The sequence below is a fragment of the Ursus americanus genome, chromosome 11 (assembly GCF_024610735.1).
Source record: "Ursus americanus isolate L20-20 chromosome 11, mUrsAme1.1.p, whole genome shotgun sequence".
Taxonomy (NCBI): Eukaryota; Metazoa; Chordata; class Mammalia; order Carnivora; family Ursidae; genus Ursus; species Ursus americanus.
The window spans coordinates 60,977,377-61,000,824 of NC_142137.1; the positions used below are offsets into that span (position 1 = coordinate 60,977,377).

Here is a 23,448-nt window from a genome sequence, read left to right on the forward strand (position 1 = left end):
CTGGATTAAGACAGTGGTGAAGGGGGGCGGCGAGGGGGGTGGTTATTAGGATCCTGCAGGACTGTGATGGATGAAAACAGGAGAAATTTAGAATGCTGTCCTGACAGCTAACTCGGGCAGGTAATGTCAGTGACAACCAGGATAGGAACTTGGATAAAAGAAGAGTTATGGGGGGAGACTGGTGACTTTGAGGCATGTTGGGTTGCTCGGTCTGTGGGCACATTGGGGAATCGTCAGATGGACAGTTAGCATCTGGGTCTGAGGCTTGGGAGAGGGGTCTGGCTTAAGGACATAAAATTGAACACTGTCACCTTATAGGTTGTGGTTAACGCTAAGGAAATTGCTCTGCTAGTTGATGGTAGGGTAGTTTGCCGTTATGTGACCCTTGATTTGCGAAGCTTAAATTTTATCCTAGAGTTTTGTCAGAGTGAATGTCTTGCTCTTAAGTGTCTCTAAGTGATGGAGATTTAGGTATATTTGATTTTAAAAAATTGTCTAGAGCTCAAATCATTTGCCTGTAAACTAATAATTCATCTATAAAGAAAAAAAAAAAAACCTTGACTTGGTTTTGCAAATAATGTCAGCCTTATTTTTTCTCCTAGAACCTTCCTCAAGATCACATAAAGTTTTGAAGACCAGTGGTAAGTCCTAAAATATCTTTTCTGTTTTCATTCTTGCTTCTTTCCACTAAGTCAAACTATACAAAAACATAAGCACCAGATGATTTACAGATCGACAAATTGTATTAACTTCTATAAGTAGTAGTGCCCCATTATATAATGTAAAGCCAAATGACATAAAATGTCAGCAATATAGAGAACTGGCATAAAAAGATTAATATCCCCATTATGTAAAGGAACCCCATACATCAAAGAGAAGAGAAAAAGGACTCTCTTTTAAAAGACAGAGGGGCACCTGTGTGGCTGAGCTGGTTAAGCGTCCGACTCTTGGTTTCGGCTCAGGTCATGATCTCATGGTCATGGGATCGAGCCCCGTATCAGGCTCTGTGCTCAGTGCAGAGTCTGCTTCAGAGTCTCTCTTTCTCTGTCAAATAAATAAATAAAATATTTTTAAAAGAATAATAAAAATAAAAGGCAGAGAATATAATTGGGCAGTTTCACAGAAAAAACACAAACCGTCGATAGATTTTATAAATGGACATCATGTTCGTAATCAGAAAAATCATACATTCACAGGAGATAAATAGAGAAGGGAAAGCTGTGAGCTCAACCAAAAAATACAGAAAAACAGGCGCTCCAAAACGAATGGCGTCCACATTTCTGCAACCTTTGTGGAGCAGAATTTGGTAACGCCCATTTAAATCTAAAATCCACATTTGCCTTTGACTCACCAATTTCACTTTTTTCACTTTGCATTTCACCGTGTACACTGCCTCTGTACAAGTGCTCCCCCAGGTGAGGCTGGAGCCCCGTGTGTGTGCTCTTTGCAGCATTTGTAACAGGAAGCGCATAAAATGCCCATCTGTTGGGTAAGAGTTAAATAAATTGTAGTATATCCTGGAATGCTATGTGGAATATTCTGCAGTTGTCCGAAAGAAAGGAGCACCTTCCTCCCTACTGACAAGCGTGTCCACGCACACGTAGCAGGAAACGCAATGCTGCACGTTACACCTTTATTTTACAGACAAAACCGTGTGCTGCGGTGGGCTAGGGTCAGTGGGTTTGGGAGCTGGAAAGAGGACCATCAGACTGCTGATATGGTAACTTCCACGGGGTGGGATTTGCAGAGAGGATTAGGTCACTGTTTACTTTATATGCTTCCGTAACTAAGCTATGTTTAAAGATGAGCCGCGCATCATCGAGGTATCTGAAAGGGCGTCTGTAAGGATGTGGCTACGTGCACCTGCCCCAGAAACCCACCTGTACGGCTCCTTAGCACAGCGCCAGGGTGACCCCGGTGATAAATGCTGTCTGCATCGTTCAGGGAAAACCAATAAGATGTTTAAAAATTAACAGAAGCATAGTCTTGTGTTTAAGTGATTCTCATGGCTTAGGGCATGTATTTCAGATAATACATATTTGGGGGGAGGATTTTGAAACTTATTAGCATGAATTGGTCTGTTGCTCTCAGGGATTAAGAAAGGTACTTGACGTTCAGATGTATGTAAGGTTCGGTTTGTGTGTGTGTGTGTTTCTTTTTACATATACTACAGGATATATAACGAGGGTAACTGAGAGGCATTTTCTTAGAATTAGGTCTAAAGGGCCCAAAAGCCTCTCGGGCTTCAGTTATTAACAAGTTTTAAAATCCTATAAAGTACGGGTGCTTGCCTATGTATGAGATATATTGTTAATCCTCAAAAATTCCTTTAAAACCCTTTTATTTTTCAGAAACAGCACAAGACATCCAAAAGGTAAGCACGATTACATTTCTCATTTTGAAATGTTTACTTAGGCATCCCTTCTAGGTACCCTTATATATCTCATCTCCAGCCTATGTTCCAAATGTAAACAATTATTTTGTATTTTGAGATGGATTTAAGTAAGGACTCATCCTTATTCCCTCCTCCCTCCCCCGGCGTCATTTCTCAGAAGTAAGGCAATGATTTCTTCATCCCCCTCTCACCCCACCTCTCACCTCGAAAGCTGTAAGGTTATCGAGGATGTAATACGTGCGCCCTAAGTGCTAGTGTGGTACCCCCCACATTGCCCTGCCCCTCTGCGCATGTAAGACCGAGGCTCCTGCCTCCCGAGTGTTGCCCCCTTCTCAAAGCGTTAGCCTTCGGTCGCAGAGCTCCCCTTCTAAAAATATGGTCCTGATGCTGAGAAGTATGATCCTATGTCCTATAATGAAACTTCATTATATGAAGTTTGGATTATTCTTCCTCTGATAAAAGGTTGGGAGAGGGGGCATAAAATGGTATGCCCTAGTAGAAGATGTATACCCAAACGTGTTACCTATGAAGAACGGGTACTGTGTCCTCACCTGCGTAAACCGTGTCCAGCTGTCTACAGACCAGTCGTCTAAGTTACCAACTCTTAAAGAACTGATTGTGGTTTCTTGTTTAATATTCTTAATCTGTAAGGATGTAGTTATGAAACTCTCTCCCCACAATTCCACTGCATCACTCCTTAGCACAGGGCCCAAGTAACCCTGTTAATAAATGCTGTATCTTTCCAGTAAATCCAATAAAATGTCCAAAAATCAATAGTCTTACCACAAAGTAATTAAAATTAGAGCATGTGAATTTCAGCTAGTACATATTTTTGTTTGGAAGCTTTTGAAACTTAGTTGGTTATTGTCCTGAAATATAGCATGAGATTTTGATTTTTTAAAAATCTGCATTGTTTTCATAAACAAACACTGCAGAAGGGGCCCGGCTCTTTAAGGCAGCCACACCAGGATCATGGTGCTAAGCCCTGCTCGGTACCAGGTGGGGGGAAGGCTCCACCAGCCCTAAAGATGGGATCTCAAGAGCTGGTTGGAAGTGTTCAACAATAGTGATCCAGCCAAGTCTCCCTATGGGGACCAACTAAACCTTATAAAATTTGAAGATAAGAAAGAAGTAAAGCAATGTACTTTTTTCTTAGTAGTAAAATTCCATCTCAACACTAATAAATAATACCAAATGCAAGGAGAACAGATTTACTAATCGTTAAAGAGTTTATAACAGGAGATATTCCTTAATAATAGATTCACATTTCTCCCAGAACACGTCTTCTAAGGACATGCGTGTGTGTGTGTGTGTGTGTGTGTGTGTGTGTGTGTGTGTGTGTGTGTGTAAAGACAGAGAAAGGGGAAGGAGGGAGGGAGAGAGGGAGCAAAAGCAAGAAAGAGAGGGGGGCGGTTAAGGTCATATACATGCTGTGGATTCAGACGTGGATTCAAATCCATTTCTGTCAATCCTAAACTGTATGACTACAAGCAAGGTGGTAACCTTACCAAAACTTAGTTTTCTAACTTACAAAATTATTATAAAGACTAATGCAGAAATATGTTTTTAAAAGTGCTTAGTGCAGGAGCGCCTGGCTGGTTCAGTTGGTGGAGCCTGTGACTCTCAATCTCGGGGTTGTGAGTTCGAGCCCCACGTTGGGTGTAGAGATTACTTAAAAATAAAATCTTAAAAGGAAAAAAGTGCTTAGTACAAAATCTGGAACAAAGCAAGTGCTCCACAAATGATTGCTATTATCATATTATTATTAATAGCCATAACGCTAAGAATATAGAAGGACAGTAGGGAAGAATGTTATCACTGCCCTAGTGAAGTTGAGGTATCTAAACCACACCCTTCTATGTTGTGCATAATCCGCATACTGATTATTTCTCAATCTAAGGGCTTCTTCACTTCTCCTGATGATTTATTTGATGTAAAACATCAGTTTCCAAAGTCCTGCTATCTTCCTTTCAAGTAATTACCTTAAAAATATTTTTTGATATTAAAAACTCAGGTTTCCTAATTTTATAAATGTCTGGGAATCTTTCTGGGATGGAAGATTTTAAGAAGGTATTACTTCTGGCTGTTCACAAAATCCTTTTGTTACACTTTCAAAGTGTTTTGTCACAATTTCACTAGTTAATACTAACTTCGTTTATTTTCTTAAATATAGTTCCTGGGTGTCTGTATTTTATAAAAATGGTACCAGTACCATCTGAGTAAGAAAAGGGAAGAGATACTAAAGGGTGAAAAAAAAATAGAGTCATAAATAAAATATAATCCTATATATGTATGTGTGTATGTCTATACATATGCATATGTATGCATATTCATACATTCCTAGACCTCAAATAGTCCATGGTTTGACCATGTGAAAAAAAGCAAAAGATTAAATGACATTTAGATTCTTTTTAGTTTCAAATTTTAATGGAAAAATAACATTCAGGATGAAATTTTATTTTTGCCCTTCCTACGCTTCTCTTCCCTCCCTGATGGACATACAGGCAGGCAGGCAGATAGAAAGACATATTGATAGGAGCTTATTTCAAGGCAATATGTATCCCAGTTTCATTGACAACTGAGGAAAAATTCTTGCTAATTTAACATTTCTAATAGGTTAGTGTTTGGGTCAGAAAATATGTTCCTGGTACTAATGAGTTTGAACTGATCTTAACCCTTTCAACTCTTTGAAGCCAATCCTTATACCTACAGAGGGCATCAGAGAGCAGTCCACTGCCTGTCTGCAGAACTGAGCTCCATCAAGAAAGGTTCCAAGTTATAAAACACCTCATTGGTTTTCGATTAGAAATTGCTAACGTCACTCATATTTTATTTCCTAACAGGCATTTAAGTATTACTTAATTAAATGTATTTTGAAAGAAAGTAAAATGTTCATTAGCTCAATAGTGGATTAAGTTACAGTTCTGTAACAGAGACTCTTGGCCTAGAATCTATAAACAAAGGCAATGCCAGTCAGGTGTATGGCAAGTCTGCATATTTCAGGGAAGGCCATAAGGTGTGCAGTCAGATTACTGACAGAGGCTTCTGGTATACCAGAAACCACAATAAAACTCCTAGGAGTCAAGCCTCATGTAGAAACCAGATACAATGGCCCTTGATACCTATATATGTTCATTTATAGAATGTTATTTACCAAGTGCACATCGGAATTATTTGAAGTATTTAAGAGTTTTCTGTATTTTGCTGATTCCCTGCATTGGAGTAAGAGATTTGGAGCCAGACTTAGTTTGTGTCCTAGCCTTTTTACTGACTGGAGAGAGCCTGGATTTCCTTTCTGTGAAATTAGTACAGTTGTGTCTAATTCACAGAGTGATTATGAATGTTAAGTGTGGAGAATGTCTGCACACGGCCCAGCCTATTTCTAAGTAAATAAATCAGTTCCTGTCCTTTCTGCCCCTTTTGCAAAACTCCGAAGTGCCTTTCAACTCCGTGAAAATCAACCACATTGACTGACCATTTGCTTTAAGACTATTATAGTCCAGTGGGAGAGGCAATGTGTAAAACAAGGAGAGCGTTATGTTATGTGTCCATGTCACTGCAGTTCAGTCAATGTTTCTATCCACCTCAGGTTTCCAGAGGGGACGGGTCTCCCCAGCGGACCTCAACGGGGCCATCTCCCGCCCAGAGGAACAGCCAGCCGAGCAGTTCTGCCATTATCAGCGTGCTTCGCGGGGGTGGAGCCATCAGAAACATCTGGACGGACCACCAGATCAGACAAGCCTTGTTTCCGAGTCGTCGGTCCCCTCAGGAGAATGAGGATGATGAAGATGATTATCAGATGTTTGTACCATCCTTCTCTTCCTCAGATCTGAACTCTACCAGACTGTGTGAAGATAGCTCTTCCAGTCGCCCTTGCAGTTGGCACATGGGACAGATTGAGCCCACAGAGACCACCAGCTCTGGCCACCGGGTGGTCAGGCGGGCCAGCAGCGCTGGCGAGAGCAACACATGTGCTCCTGAGATAAGAATTAGGGACAGTGGTGGCTCTCAGTACAGCCCCCGACGGGAACTGCAGAGCGACCCTAAAACAGAAGGGCTGGACGGAATGACTCCCTTTGGGTCATCTATAGAGTTGACTCTTGATGATATAGACCACGTCTATGATAACATAAGTTATGAGGACTTAAAACTAATGGTTGCTAAACGGGAAGAAGCTGAATCCACACCCCCCAAAACAGCCAGGGACTCTGTTCGCCCCAAGAGCACGCCAGAGCTCGCCTTCTCAAAGAGGCAGCCTGGCCCGGAGAAGAGCTCTCTGCGCTCAGAGAGGGATGGAGCTCTAACAGGTCGCCAGGCATCAAACCAAAGCACACATGAATTCCAGATGGCTGAGGAAAACATCTATGACACCATAGGGCTCCCAGATCCGCCCTCCCTGGATTTCAAATGCAGCAGCCTGAAGCGTCCCAGGAGGAGCACCTTCTTAGGTCTGGAAGCCGACTTCGCCTGCTGTGACAGTCTGAGGCCCTTTGTTTCCCAGGATAGCCTCCAGTTCAGCGAGGACGAAACTCCTTACCCCCAGGGACCCTCCGATAATGATTATTTGAGTTTGCTCTATAACTCTTTCAGCTGTAACCTGTCTATAGGTGATAAATCTGTATCTGACAAACTGTCTGAAGAAGTAGACGAAATCTGGAATGACCTGGAAAATTACATCAAGAAAAACGAAGTCAAAGCTAGAGACCGGCTCCTCGCAGCCTTTCCTGTCAGCCAAGATGACGTGCCAGACAGGTTGCACTCCGAGAGCACCCCCGAGCTGGGCAGAGACGCGGCACATTCTGTGTCTACGCTCTCACTTCCTGAGGGTCATGCTTTCCTCACGCCGCTGAAAGACAAGCCTGGCCGAGCTAGCCGGACCAACTGCCCATTTGAAGAGGACCTGATTTCTAAAGAAGGCTCCTTTATGAGTCTTCACCGGCTGTCTCTGGCCAGTGAACCACCTCCCATGGAAAACCCCTACGACTTGGCCAACACCAGTCTATCCCAAACAGACTTGGAAAACCCTGACCCAGGGATGGATGCCACAGATAAGACAAAAAGCAGGGTTTTTATGATGGCCAGGCAGTACAGTCAGAAGATCAAGAAGGCAAATCAGCTTTTAAAAGTGAGAAGCCCAGAGTTGGAGCAGCCACTGGCCAGCCAGCAGCATAAATCCACACACAAAGACCTGGCAGCCATCTTGGAAGAAAAGAAGCAAGGGGGTCCTGCCATTGGTACGTTCCTTCACACTGCTTTCCCTCCTTCTTGAAAGTAGGATGCAAGGGCAGCTTTCAGGTTCTAAAAGTCCTTGAAACCGTGTGAACATTGCCACTCAGACGTTCATTCTCTCAAATTGAGACCACAACCTAACTAACAAAGATCGGTGAGGCCGGTCCTAATTCTTTTCCCACGTTAGCTCACAGAGTCACCCAAGTTGGAGCAAGATTTGGTCTCGGAGGGTTTTGTTGTTTGTGTAACATTGTCACTACCAGACTTGATGTTTTAAGAAGTTTTCTCTAATCTGAAGTGTGAAAATAGCAATCAGTTGAACTCGTGGCAGGTAGAGCTTTTCCCTGTGTGTCACTGTGTCACGGGGAGTCATGGCTCATGTCAGCTTTGAAGATTTGGAAGCATGTGGAATAGGGTTGCTCCAGAATCCCAGCAAACATGCCCACTCATCCTAACAGATGACAGGGAGTCTTTCCCCACTTTTTAAAAGCTGGTCAACACTATATCCTCAGGTGTTTTCTCACAGATTTCTCTTACCAGTTGCCTTTTTGTTTAATAGTCACTGTAAAATAGCCAGTGTCATGCATTTAATACTGTCTCCCCTGGTATTCTCGGGTAGCTTGCAAAAAGTGTGATTCTTTCAGTCAAGCCTCCTTTGTGGGGCAGAAAACTGGGATCTCAGCTATGACATTGGTATGATTAGGGCTGAACGTTTGACATCTTTCTCCCTTATAAAGAAGTGCAGAGACAAAACTTGACACTGAGACACCGAGCTTGAGCTCGGTTGAAGAACACAGGTGCCAATAAAACACATGATTGTCGCAGGAAGAAGACACCCCAGAGTCCTGGCTCTCACCTCCGGAGCTTTTCACCTCTAGACCCAGAGAGATTTTTGGGATTAAGTCCCGGAATCTGCAATTTAAAACAGTGTGGCCTTTTGATCTTATGTTAAAAATCCCTGGCCTTGATTTTCTGACGAAGGACCACCTTGGTATCCAATGAGAGGAGACCTTTCTCCAGTTAAAAGTAAAACCCAGATGGCTCAATATCAGGGCACATCGAGACAGCAAGACAGAGACAGGGTTCATCTGGCCAAGTGGATGCTGCTAACCCCCTTTCTTTGAGATTGATTTCTTTATCTCTGCGGAAACCAGAGAATAAGAAGGGGATATCCAAATCCTAAATGAAGCCACAAGTAACAACTTACATGACAAGAATCTATAGGGGATTTTTTTTTTTTTTTTAAGTTTGGGAGTATTTGCGAATTGTCTAAAGCTTTACTCTTTTTCTAGAGCTCCTCTTACAGTAAAGTTTCCTAACAAATAGGGAAGGTAAGCGCTGGAATTGCTACCTGAAGGATTTTACACACTCTCGTGAGTTGTTCTTCTTTTTAAATAAAGGTGAAAAGTGAATTTTGTATGAATGGGAGAGACTAGATGGTGTATATTTTTCTCCTGGCAAGAATATGCTGGAATTCATTCGTGTCCCTTTTCCAGTGCTAACGTTGCTAAGCTGGTTTGTTGTCACCCATGGAAAAAGTGACTGAGTTGCAGCTGTAAAAGAGAGTAGCTGGGAGCATAGATGGCACTGGAAACGGTGGTGTGTGGGCAATGCAACCACCGACTGAACCTGGGCTAGAGAGAGAACAGAATAAGGGTTTCTGATGATGATGGTTTATGCCAGCAGACTGTTGTTTCAAGAGTGGTAATCGTCTGAGCCAGGTTGTTTTGAATATGGACCATCCATTAAAATGCAGAACTCAAACCTTGATAGAAACATGTCCTCCAACGCTGAATCATGGGGGCTTCCAACTACTTTGAGTAGTCTTCTTTTCTACCCACCTTTTACATATTCATACATGTCCCTTTGGGGTTTTCTTTTCTTCTTTTTACCTTTAGTTTGTTCTCCTTTTGGTTTTGCCTCCTGATACCTTCTTGGGATCCCATGGGATCTTTTCTCAGCCCTGTGTCTGGGTCCTTTCTTGACATGGTGGGCTACTACCGACGTTCTCCCCAACCAAGAGGAGGAGATCTCTCCAAAGTCATCTTCTGAGAGTGGGGTCTCCCCCGCTACCTGGCAGGAGCACGTCCCTAGGGCCTGCCATCTCTCGGACCTGAGGAATCTTCCATCTGGGTGGATCGAGCCCACTTCCTGTGCCCACTAGGCTTTCAATCAGTTGACGTGATGACTCCTTTTCTCTCTCTTGTTTATCTGGGCACAGGACGTCGTAATCGAACGGACCGATTCTCCAGACTTCTTCGTATGGGCCTTGCCACTTTGCCAGGAGCTTGCTCTCGGTGTTGTACGGAAGGAGGAACGCCCTATTCACCTGCTGAAACTCTCGAGCACCTTTATTGAACTCTCTGGCGGGGGTCTACAGGCCCCGGGTCAGATTTCTGCCTCTAAATCACCCCTCCAGGTCTAGTTACTCCCACCGTCCAGAGCCTGTGGTAGCATGCCAACATTCTTGTTCAGTCCGACCTCCCTCCTCATATAGTCTTTGAGGCCAATGAGGCCTTTGGGTTCCCTTTTTTGGTGATGTTTTACACGGGGGAAAACTCGATACAGGCTTGAGGGGTTTTTTCCTTTTTTGTGTGGCGAAGGCAAAATCAAATTTTATGCTTTGGTCTACGTCTCAAGCAGCTTTAGAAGCTTTGATTTTAATCCTCTGTCTTGAAAACAGTTTATTTCATACTTTTCTCAGCAAGGATCACTTCCAGTTTTTCTCGGGAATCCTAAGAACGCCACCTTTTAAACTTACAAAAGGGAAATAAACCAGAGACAGCCCTGAGGTTGTCCCATAATGATACTATACATACTCTATAAAGGGTAGTCATACCAGAACTGAGGGTGTTGGGGAACTTTGATCCACCTGACTGACCAATAAGCTTTTTAGGCTGGGGTGTCCTCTCGGGCTGGCTATTTCCTGCACATCTGGTTAAAGAAAGCTGATGACAGCTGCTGCTTTGGAAGTATTCTCTTGTTCACATTGCCATCAAACAAGTTATGGATTCTCTTAGAATGCCAAGCTGAGACAAACAAAAATCCCTAAAACTTAGGCACTGTATATCATCTACTCATGAGATACTTTTTATTCCAAATTTATAAATGGTCAACTTTTTACGATCCAAAGATAAATTGTGTCCACTATGAGTTATCTATAGGAAGCATTTTAATCAAAGGCTACTTACTTTCCTGCTTCCTCTTTTTTTTTTTTTTTTTTTTTTTTTTTTTTTTTGCTATGCCCCTGATTTTCTAGGCTGCCTGTCACTCTCTGTGGTATGGTCTTAAGGAAATCACGTCCATTTTAACACTATGCTTAAAATAAGAGGAGGAAGTCAGTAGTGCTCGAGACAGATTTGTATCTAGAATTGTACTTGGTGCTCTGTGAGGATTGTTCTCCAAGAGTAAATGCTCATGGACTACCTGGAATGATAAACTAGCCCATGTAAAAAAAACAAAACAAAACCTAGCAACACGAGATTGTGTGCGTGTGTGCATGCATGCCCGTGCATGTGTGTGCAGCTAATAGCTAACTATTATCGTCCACACTAAGTACATAAGACTTCAGAGAAGAGAAATGGGTTAGAAAATGATTCGTGGAAGGGGTAGGGCTTATAGAGGGTCTAGCACGGTAAATAGGATTTGATTAGGCAAAGGAAGAAGAAGAGAGTGTGATTAGGAAGAAAGAGGCATGAGAAATACTTTGGATATTTTGAGTAATACATGGTTTCAGATCACCTGGGCTATCACGGTCTGAAGTCAAAAGCTCACTGTTCATACACGACTTGGGTGCTGAAATAGTTGAGCCAAATGTTTTAATTAGCTCTCATTGGGTCCCGCGAATTGTCATCATATTGGAACCTTGTGAAAGTTCGGAGCCTTCCTGCCTTGGCTGCGGGATGACGTTCAGGGCCGTGATGTGGATGAGAATGGTTTGGGCAGAAACCGGTGGATGTTCAGGTGGGACCGCTAACCAGTGACTCTGTCTCAAGGTCCAGCTGCCTTTGTTTGGGCTTCATAGTTAATGAAACATTATAGGTTTCAGAATGGCGAACGCAGGCACTTCGGTGGTGTTCACACAGACTTTCAATCTCTTAAGGGGTTGCCAATTGTAATTGGTATTGAGAGTCTTTACTATGCCATTTAGGGAATAATAGCTCAAGTTTTTGTTACTAGAAATTCTAAACTAATATTCTCTGTTCTTCCAAGGAATTTGGACTTGAAAACCTGAAGGATCTGAATATAGGAGCTATGAGAAGTTAAACAGACGATTTACCCTGATTTGGGGGATTTGGGAGGCAAACAGTTGGAGAAGGTTGCCATCAAAGGCACACAGAATAACAGCAGGTGTCTCTGTCCTCATAGAAGATAGAGTCGAAAGAAATGGCAGAAGCTCAACTAAATATTTTGTTTAAATTCAAGGAAGAATTTACTAACAATAGGTTACTAAAAATCTAAATAGCTTAAGAAGAAAATGCAATATCACTTGCTGGTCATCGTACATGGGATAGATCCCTTTTGTAGAGGCTGTGTAGTCGTGGTCTGGGCAATTATAGGATGCATGGAATTCTTTGATTCTAGGGTGGTGGTCATGTGGATACCTGGAGTGGGGTGATGGTGTGGGAGGCAGCTCTTGAAATTGACATCTCTGGGCTCTGTCTCTTAAATCAGTCCTGGCCCAAAAGAATATTCTACCCATAGCAGCTTTCTGTTAATGTCTTTAAAAATGTAGAAATGCCTGTACTCAGAAGTAGAGAGGAGAATGGCCTCCTAGCTGAATTTGAAGTGGCAGTAGCTTTCATGGATATAACAGTCAAATCCTTTTCTGGACAAATACCAGAGAGCATTACATTATCAATTATATGCACAGATGATTCATTCTCAATGTCATGGGGGCATTGACTTCAGTGCCTGGCTTCTTGGGGACGGGAAAGATGATGTGGCTCAGTGCATACACATGGTTTTGAGATCCTGGAAGGGAAGGCCTCCTGTAGACACTGGCTTGCCAGACAGTGGCAGTGGATGGAAATATGGAACAGCCACCAGGAGCGGACTCTTCTGGGAGTCCTTATCTGAGAGCGATCAAGACTAGTGAGAAGCCAGGGACAGCCGCTGCATGGTGGATTGTGTCATCTTCCTTTTAATGACTACTTGAGTTATTTGTCATTGACCAGGTTTAAGTGCTGACCTTCTTGTTTTTATGATGCCTGTTTTTTAGCACTGACACGATTTCATGCTTGTAAAGAACACTAGAAATTTTCATTACAAATAGCAAACATTTGCAGACCTAAAATAAAATAAGCCAGAGTTTGATCAAATTAAATGAACCCGTAGGTGACCTTTTTTTTGCATTTTTATGTTTTATTAAACTATGGATTATTTTATTAGTTCACATTGCTTAGTATTCAATGATGACTCATCCTCAAACTTAAAGGTCCTGTCTATTTAAATTTTTAAAATCTGTCTGTTAGGATGTTAGATTTGGTTTTTTTTTTAAATCTTTGCATGTGGAAATAATCCTCTGTATGTTTATTGTTTCCATATTTGCCTTCCAGGGGCCAGGATTGCTGAGTATTCCCAACTGTACGACCAGATTGTATTCAGAGAGACTCCCTTCAAGACTCAGAAGGATGGCTGGGCCAGCCCTCAAGAGCCCTCCTACAACCTCAGGTCCACCTCACCTTCCCAGGCCCAGCAGAGCAGCGAGGATTGGCTTTTGCATTCAACCTACAGCAATGGAGAGTTAGTGGATTTCTGTCCCCGGCCAGAGCCAGACTTGAAGTCGAAACATCCTCCTTTAGAGATCAGTACAAAAAGCACTCCGAGACAGCTGTCTGCGGCTTGCTCTGTGCCTTCTCTTCAAACTTCCGACCCTCTGCTGGGCTCCTTGCAGAGACACAGCGTGATAGTCCGTCAGCCCAACAAAGAGGACTCTTTCCAGGGCCCCTTTTACAACTCTTTGGGTCGGAAAGGCCTCAGTGCTAAATGTCAGCCTTATAGCAGGTCCCAGTCCTCTTCCTCCATCTTGATCAACAAGTCAGGGGACTCCATCAACTACCCTGGGGAGATGGGAAAGAAACAGCTGCTGTCTTTACACAAAAGTTCGAGGTGTGAGAGTCACCAGGACTTGCTGCCAGGTACGGCTGACTCATGTCAGCAGGGCCCAGAAAAACGCTCAGATCTCACGCTCCGAGACTCACAGAAGGTTCTGGTAGTAAATCGAAATTTACCCTCAAATGCCCAAATAGCGACCCAGAACTACTTTTCCAATTTCAAAGAGACTGAAGGAGACGAAGACGACTATGTGGAAATCAAGTCAGAAGAAGACGAGTCGGAGGTCGAGCTCTCCCACGGCCGGAGGAGGAAATCCGACCCAAGGGTTCCGGAGGCCGACGGTTCGCAGAGCGCCTGCCCCAACACCCCCTCTTACTCTGGGAGTAGTCCGTGCGCTCCAAAAAAGCCGGTAAGCGACAAGCTTGGCGTGTCCCCCTATCTGACGTCGTTCAGCGACTCGGACAAACTGAACGACTATCTCTGGAGGGGGCCGTCTCCCAACCAGCAAAACATCGTCCAGTCGCTGAGGGAAAAATTTCAGTGTCTCAGTTCAAGCAGCTTTGCCTGAGTTCTTCCTAGAAGCCGTTTGAGTCAACGTGGCCTGATGCTCAGGACAGACACCGAGAGGTGTCTTCTATGAACCAGATTCCAACAATTTCGTAATAGCCGGGAGTGTCAACCGTGCTTTCTTTGACGGCACAACTTTCTGAAGCGGCCGCGCAGCCGGCCGGGATTATACTGTCTGCCGGGGCCGGTGTGCTGACTGCCGTCGTGTTTCGTGTAAGTCAATCTTACTTGAAAATTTTAGGCTTTTTTTTTTTTTTTTTTTTTTAACATCATGGCCATGATATTTTCTCCCGTATCCTGGCAATCGTGCCCAGAGTCTAAGAAGCGCAGTAGTCCTCTCCGATTGTCCAGAAGCCGCGAGTAGTTTGATTCTGGGACCCAAAGACAGCAAGGAGGCTTTTCCACGTGTTTTAGAAAGGAAGGGAAACCAACGCTGTTTAAAGGATTATGCTTAGGATACCTGGCATTTTGGTTAACATTCGGGACAAGACCCTAGGATAACTTACGCTAGAGATCTGTGATTGCAGCGTAAGTGCACTGCCCGTCTCACTGTGCCTCGGTTACTCCCACAGCGGTTCACCCGCTTGTAGAAATCGGGTAGCTCTGGGACATTAGAAGGGAGCAAGACCGATTCTCTACAAGCAAGGAGTCTCACCTGTATTCCTGGACACGTTCTGGAGAATGGGCTGCTTATTAAATGTTTATTTTTGATTGCTGGAGTAAAATGATTTCCTCCAGGGCTGAAAGGAAACTACGAGCAAGAAAATGCAAATTGACTTCACTGTTAGAAAGGATGCGGACAACTTGGTGATCTCCTCACATTACGGTGGAGGCCGGGGGTGGAAATAGGACTTTGTGCAATTTTTCCATGCATATCTCTAATCAACACAAAGTAAACCATGAGCTAAAATAAAACACTCTAGAGCCACCCTTTCCAGGGCAGTTTTTCATGTGTCCTTTCCCAAGTTTTGTACCTCAGCCAAATGACCTGATCCCAGCCTTGAGGATTTCGTTGGCTGCAATGAAATTTATTTTCTAAACTCAACATAACATGGGGGCCTTTTGTCATTGTTTTGAGGCACATGAAAGAAAAGAATCTTTGGCTACCAAGCTCTGACTAATGCCATCTTTGATGTTGTTGTTATGGTCTTCAAATAGCGGTCCATTGTGATAATCATGGACTAATCTAAGGGTTTATGGAAGGAAACAGAAAATCAAAAGCAAGACCTTGTGAGTAAAAAGCAAAAATCAAAGAAGTGAAAGAGAAAAGTGAAGGCCGATCTGTTGCTATTTTATAAAAATGTTGTATTTTATGGAAGACTCCAGTCAATGCTCAAAGATGTTTTCTCAAAAAAGAATGTTGTATTCTCCTTTCAAGCAATTTTACATTCTGGAACCCCTTCCCCAGTGGGCTCAGTTTTCTTTCTATCTGTGTAGGAAAGGGGATCCGGGCTTTCTATCTGAAGGCAAGCTCAGATACTGATTTCAGTTGGTGACATCTAACCATAATTCTCCCAAGCCTCTCTTTCTTAACCATGAAACATCAGATGTGACTGTCCTTTACAAACAGGTACCTACGACACTCATTTTTCCTTTTAAATAACAGAAAATAACCCAAGTTTCTTGTTTCTCTACACTATTCTTCTCGTAGCTTACAAAACCAAGTCCATGTTGAATGGCATGGTTCTAGAAACATTCCTGCTTTCACTGCCTTTCTTTTAAACTTGATACAACTTTTCAAGAGTAAGAGTATCAGAAAAGACAAGCGCTGTAGGAAGTATGTTCTTAGACTTGCTAGGGGTATTCCCAAGTGGGTTTGCAAAACAAAGTTACCTGATTCTTCTTGTCCTAAGAATGCAGTTTCCTATTTTTGCCTTTCAGTTCGTATGACCCCCAACTCTGTATTGTCCATATATTACTGTGGTGTCTTAAACTCTCAGAAATTATTAATTCTTCGCACCAGTGTCTCGTGGCACGACTTTGATGTCGCCTATAGGAACACACCCTGCTGTACGAAGGTGGATGGCTTGCTGTATAAAATGTCCGTGTGGTTGTCTTCAGGTTCTAGGACGAATCTTTAGCTTTATAGACCACTGCTGTCAGCCAGGATGCAGATTTTGAGAGCTGTGTGTATATGTATAATCATGTTTGTATTTGTTCCTCAAAGTTACCAATTAAATGCTTTTGTTTAAGATAGTTTCTTTCGGAGGTGGGGTAAGATTGTATATAATTGGGGGGAAAGTTCTTATGTACTTCAAAGTATGTCAAGTTCTTATTAGGTCTCTGTACTGAAGGTTCAATTTGTTTTTAAAGTTCACTTTTCACCTACTCTTTGTGCAAAAAAAAAAAATGCATCTAGGAATAGTTTAAATATTGTATATAAGATAATGAAAGTTAGTAATGCTCATTATTTAATAAAGTTTGTAAAGTACAAAGTAAATTATAGTGTGAATTCATGTGTTTGTTCTAGGAAGGTCAAGATTTTTCCAGACTACATTTAGTTGTAATACTTTGTTCTGCCTTATGAGCCGTGCAGGCAGTGGTTCAGGGTTAACGATGATACACCATGTTTCAGTGACAGCACATTTTCTGTATCTTTGGATTACTTTTAAAATATTGGATTTAACATCTGGGATGGTATGTGTTTTCTTGATAAGCAGCTAAGTTAGATCAATCACTAGATTATCGGGGGTTTTTTGTTTTTTGTTTTTTGTTTTTACTTTGTAGTAACAGAAGACATCTTTTTAACTATTCTATTATTGAATCAAAAAAAAATTAAAACTTTGAGGGCACAAATTAAGGTGGGTTTTTTTTTGTGTGTGTGTAACTTCATGTTCCAAATTTTTTTGACAAAAATTTTACAGAGAACAGAGGCGTGTTAATATAAATTGGTAATTATAGACCATTTCTTAAGCAATTCTATTTCCAAATATAAGCATACACCCACCCCAACATAACGAAAATATATGTTGCCTAACTTTCTTTATACAGACGAAAATAACTTTAAAATTTTTCTTCAGAGTGTTTTAAAGTGGTGAACTTCTAAACCTCACACTGAGAATCCATCAGATTTATCTTACTTTTCTGCTTGAGATTGAAAGTAGGTGGGGTTTTCTGTAAGTTATGGAAGGTCAATTTATTTTTGTTAAGGTTTTTATTTATTTGATACAGAGATTGAGCAAGAGAGCACAAGCAGGGGGAGCGACAGTGGGAGAGGGAGAAGCAGGCTCTCTGCTGAACAGGGAGCCCAGTGTGGGGCTCGATCCCAGGACCTTGGGATCACGACAGAGCCAAAGGCAGACGCTTAACCAACTGAGTCACCCAGGTGCCTCTTGAAAGGTCAATTTAGAGAAGAAAATGATAGTAAAAAAAACATGTCCTGTGTAAATTCCATACATAAATCCTTAGGGGAAAGGCAGAAAAATCTTAAAAATTAAGCTTGTAATGAACTATAAACACAGCTGTTAAACATGAATATTTATTAACATTTGTTAGGTTTTCTTTTGTTAAAAAGGATTTTCTTAATCTCTATTTTGAAGAGCAAATGTTAAGACTTCAAGATCTCTTCCAGATGTCTGGGTGGCTGTCAGTTGAGCATCGACTCTTGATTTTGGCTCAGGTCATGATCTCAGGGCACGAGATCGAGCTCCATTGGGCTCTGCCCTCAGGGCAGAGTCGGCTTGGGATTCTTCCTCTCCCTCTCCTCTGCCCCTCCCCCCCAAAAATAATAAATAAATCTTTTTAAAAATACCCTATATTACATAACTTCCACTATCTAGACAGTGGTAACTGCACTCAATTGTATCAGCCAAAAACAGATGGCACTAAAAGAAACTGCTTCAACCTTTTTGCTAATTTACATATGTCTTTAACATAAACCTTTTCCTATTGATAAGGACTAGAGCTTTCTTAGGCATATTTTTTCAATGTTTTTGGCTTAAAAAAATATGCATGTAAACAAGCATTCTCTCACATTTAGCTTCTCACATTTTTCTTACAAGTGATTTGGAGCATGAAACACGAAGATAACGTGGAATTATGTCGCATTAAAAAGGTTAATGCAAAACATTGCACAATCATTCCATGTAATCATAAATTTAAAATTTCAGAATGTGCATAGCATATTTGAAAACAACTTCTTTTAGGGGTGCCTGGGTGGCTCAGTTGGTTAAGCATCTGCCTTTGGCTCAGGTCATGGTCCCAGCATCCTGCGACGGAGTCCCTCGTCACATCAGGCTGCTTGCTCATGGGGGAGCCTGCTTCTCCCTCTGCCTCTGCCTGCCGCTCCCCCTGCGTGTGCTCTCTCTCTGTCTTGCTCTCTGTCAAATAAATAAAATCTTTTAAAAAAATTTTAAACCCCTTTTTTAAAAAAGATTTATTTATGAGATAGTGTGTATGGGGGGAGGGGGGCACCGAGGGAGAGAGAGAATCCTCAAGCTGACACCCCCACTGAGCTCTGAGCCCAATGCAGGGTTCAAGCCCAGGACCCCGAGATCATGATCTGTGCCAAAATCAAGAGTCAGCCACTCAACCGGCTGAGCCACCCACGTGCCCCTGAAAATGACTCTTTGATGGGAGAGTTTAAGTTTCTTTTTGGAAGAATGTTCTAAAATTCAGCACGTGCGTCATTTGACCCCTTGAGATGGAGATGATTTTACCAGCTCTGTACAGTGCCTGACAATTTGTAGGTGTTCCATAAATTTTTAATGATTGAACAAATAGAGTAAAAAACTTGCATGAGCACAAAACATGAGAAAAACATTCAAATCGGAGACACGAAAGAGGGAAGAACAACAAGGACTACGCTGCTTTTTAAAATTCACAGCAACTCCCCTCAGAAACCCAACTTCTTGGAGTTTCTACTGCGGGTCAGAGAAAAGCCTGCAGGCCCCTTTCCCGTCGCTTGGCTGATAGGATTCCAGGGAAACTCACTCTGCGTGAGATTTCCAGTCACCTTTTCAACTAAGACTCTACGTGGTCATGGGAGAGTCAGATATCAGGCCGCTCTCTAAAATTCCATTTAGACAAAACACGTTTCCCAAGAACTGGTTTTGAGGATGTTAGGACAGCAGAGAAGAACGAGAGTGCCGCTGTGGGGCTGAAGCCTGGGGAGGGAAAGGGGGAGGACCCAAATGCTGAGACGTTTTGGGGCCCAAAGACCACCTTGCCTACTTTACAATGGTGGTGCTGTGCCCAGGAGCAAAATCCACCTTATCTGAAAAACAATAAAGCTTGGTTTTCCTGACAATGGCTTAGACATGATGCATCACACAATAGGAAAAAAAGAAGCAAGCAGTTCTACTTCATTCCTTCTAAAACCATGTTTATTCAGCTGAATTTAAAAGAACAAGGCTTGGCCAGTGAGCAAATCATCTGCTCTGTGGGGCAACACAAGCTCCTAAACGTCCTATTGTTTGGATGGCAATGTATGGCTCTCCCTGCGGTCCTCATAGACCCATTCACGGCAAGACCTTGGCCCACACGCTGAGCCTCACTTGCACATTTTTTAAAAAGTTTTAACATAAAAATCCCAATTCCCAGCTTTTTTAAATGAAAAAAAAAATCTGGCCTGTTTGGGCCTGGACTCTGGCGAGGCAACTCTGCAAGATCTGAGAGAATCTAAGGGCAGAAATCACCCGAGAGCCTAGTGATTTTTCTAAACGTAGGGGAGAGTGTCCCTTTGTTCTCCGTTATAGACTCCATCAGCCAGTTTGAAGCAGCCACAGAGCACTTGCACGCAGCTGTTGTACATAGAAAGTAAAGGCTTTTTTTTTTAAAGATTTTATTTGTTTATTTATTTGAGAGAGAGCGAGAGAGAGTGAGAGAGAGGACAAGCAGGGTGAAGGGGCAGAGGGAGAAGCAGACTCCCCACCAAACAGGTAGCCCAATGTGGGACTTGATCCCCAGAGTCCGGGATCATGATCCGAGCGGAAGGCAGACGCTTAGCCCACTGAGTCACCCTAGGTGCCCCAAAGTAAAGGCTCTTAACGTAAAATTAAAAAAAGGATGACTGAGAGGTCAGTGACAACCCCCCACTCCCCCCATCCCCATCCCCATCCCGCCAACCTTCTTCCCATTCCTCCCCCCACACACAGAAGGATCTCATTACAGAGCTATTTACAAATGAATGAAAGGATATTCACAATTCACAGCAGCATTGTCACATGGAAAATGGGAAACAATACAACCAGCAACAAAGAGAGGGAAAATAAGTTATGGGCTACCCACAAAATAGATTATAATATACAACCATTATTTCAAATGCTCTCCTTTCCAACATCATTATATCAGATATATAGTAAGTGAAGAAAAGACCTTTGCAATAAAATTGCAAATGGTTGCAATTTTATAAAATAATTTCAAATAAAGAGAGAAAAATTATTACTTATGTTTCAGTGATAGTGTTATGATTTTATTTTTTACTTTATGCTCTTCTGTAGATTATAAATAAATCGTATATATATTTTTAAAGACCACTCAGCTCAAGCATCAGATCCTTCGGTGTTGTCTGATTCTCCTCCAGAACAGTTAAACCCCAGCACTCCCAACACGTTATCTCACAAGCCTTTTTTTTTTTTTTTTCTGTAACCGCTTTATTGGCGTAGAATTCACATATACAATTCACCCATTTAAAGTATACAGTTCAGGGGCGCCTGGGTGACTCAGTTGAGTTGGTTAAGCGCCTGCCTTCGCATCAGGTCAGGATCCCAGGGTCCTGGAGTCGAGCCTGCGTCAGGCTCCCTGGCTTCTCCCTCTCCCTCTGCCCCTCCCAACTCATGTTCTCTTTTGCATGCTCTGCTCTCTTTCTCAAATAAATAAAATTTTTTTTTGTTAAGGTTTTATTTATTTATTTGACACGGGGCGGCGGGGGGGTGGGGGAGCACGCGCGCGCACACAAGCACGGGGGAGGCGCAGAAGGAGGCTCCTCACGGAGCAGGGAGACTGATGTGGAACTCGATCCCAGGGTCCTGGGATCATGACCTGAGCTGAAGGCAGATGCTTAACCAACTGAGCCACCCAGGCGCCCCTAAAAAATCTTTTTTTTTTTAAAGTGTACAATTCAATGATTTTCATAATATTCATGATTTTGTGCAACCATCACCGCCATTTTAGAACATTTTCATCAACTGTACCCATTAGCCATCACCTCCCCATTCCCCCTACTCCTAGCTATAAGCAACCACTAATGTATTTTCTGTTTCTACAGATTTGCCTCTTCTGGACATTTCCTGTAATAAGGATCGTACAATACACGGTCTCCACTGTGATTTTAAATACCACTATTGTCAGCACCCGTTAGGTGGAGTAGCTAATTGTCACTACGGTGGCAGTTACTGTTGGAACTTCCTCAGAGACTGGGTAAATTTTTTTTTGAAGACTTTATTTTTTAGAGCAGTTTTAGATTCACAGCAAAATTAAGAGAAAGACGCAGAGATTTCCCATATACTCCCTATGGACTGGGGGATTTTCGTCTTGCTGACCAGTGGTCCGTGTTTACTAGCATTCAGTGAATGTCTGCTAAATGAATGGCCACCAGTTTATAATGAGACAAGCCTCCAAAGGGTTTTATGACTTGCCCAAGATCATCACTGGCAGCAGGTGAATGGACCACTCAAGTCTCCTTTCCAATATTCATATGCTTGTGCAAGGCCTAACTTCTGTGACTTTGTCTCCTCCTATGTAAACTGGTAGTAATACCCACCTCACAGGGTTGTGGCAATGTTAGTTATTCCTCTACCCTACAAAGTCTAATTGTGTCAAGTGAGGCCACCACCCTACAATGAAAACTGCAGACAATAGTATAAGATTAAGAACATGACCAGGGACACCTGGGTGACTCAGTCAGTGGGGCGTCTGCCTTTGGCTCAGGTCATGATCCCAGGGTCCTGGGATGGAGCCCCTAGAGCCCTCGTTGGGCTCCCTGCTCAGCAGGACCCTGCTTCCTCTTCTCCCTCTGCTCCTCCCCCTTCCCTCCCATGCTTATGTTCTCTCTCTCTCTCTCAAATAAATAAATGGGATAAAAAAAAAAAAAAAGATTAAGAACATGATCATTTGACTCAGGCAAACCTCCAGCTCTGTCAATGATACAACTGACCTCTCTGGACCCATTTCCCCCAGGTTGAAAGTCAGGACAATATTGAACACATTAGGGACAGTCTTTGACTTACAACTGTTCAACTTAACAATTTTTCCACTTTACCATGGTGTAAAAGCAATAAGCATTCAGTAGAACTGAACTGCGACCGGATTTTTATCTTTTCCCGGGCTATCAATACACAGCAGTATATTCTCCTGATTTGGGGCAGTTTTGTAGCCAGAGGAGACCCCCAGTCAGCAACGTGGTCACAGGGGTAAACAACCCATATACTGACAACCTGTACCCATATAGACACTCTTGTTTCCACTTTCAGCACAACATTCAATAAATTACATGAGATGTTCAACACTTTATCACAAAACAGGCTTTGTATTAGATGGTTTTGCCCAACTATAGGCTACAGTGTTCTGAGCACGTTTAGGGTAGGCAAGGCTAACCTAGGATGTTCAGTAAATTCGGTGTATTCAGTGCATTTTCAATTTACATAGTTTCAATATAGGATCGGTTTATCAGAGGGTAACACCATCATGACTCCAGAAAGGTCTGTACATTTATTAGGATTAAATGAAATGTCACTCCGGCACTCTGTACAATGCTTAGCTACTGGAAAACCCATGTTTGTAGTTTGCAAGTTTCATTCCTACTTGGGAATTATAATCCTGATAAGATTATAAACAAAGTATCGATAATCTCGTTTTAACTGTGAAGGCAGCCGAGGTTCACAGAGATTAGCTCGCCCAAGGCTGCAAGTCAGCCTCTGAACTCCAAGATCCACACGTCCTTCACGGCTAGACCACCTCCAGCCTAAAAATCCAAGCCTGGGTATCCAAGCCTGAGGCCCGGCCAAGTGGCCTTCCGGGACGCAAACTCCCACCTGGGGCAGGGTTTTTATCAGCATCGCAGGCAGAGGGAGGACATAGTATCTCTGGGCTGGACCAGAGCCCACCCTGATGCCCCACCCTGCTCCGATTTTATCGCCAGCCAAATTTCTAGCGGCGATGTAGTGCCAGGAAGCGGGCCTCTGACGCCCGGGCCACTAGGACCAGCCCGCGTCCCGCAGGCCCCCGCCCTCTCCACGTCACGGCCTCTAGGTGCAGTGCCC

The 23,448-nt window shown here is 42.9% G+C and overlaps 1 protein-coding gene across 2 annotated transcripts in view; it reads left to right on the forward strand.

Moving 5' to 3' along the window:
* The window catches only part of PLEKHG1 (pleckstrin homology and RhoGEF domain containing G1), a 218,388-nt gene extending 202,847 nt beyond the window's left edge, over nt 1-15,541 (forward strand). For both annotated transcript variants that reach the window (XM_045805347.2, XM_087865582.1), the window contains 4 exons: nt 603-641; nt 2,352-2,374; nt 5,985-7,629; nt 13,183-15,541. In XM_045805347.2, coding sequence (XP_045661303.2) covers nt 603-641; nt 2,352-2,374; nt 5,985-7,629; nt 13,183-14,249 — 2,774 coding nt within the window. In that variant the 3' untranslated portion in view covers nt 14,250-15,541. The remainder of the gene's footprint in view (nt 1-602; nt 642-2,351; nt 2,375-5,984; nt 7,630-13,182) is intronic.
* The last annotated feature ends 7,907 nt before the right edge of the window (nt 15,542-23,448 follow it).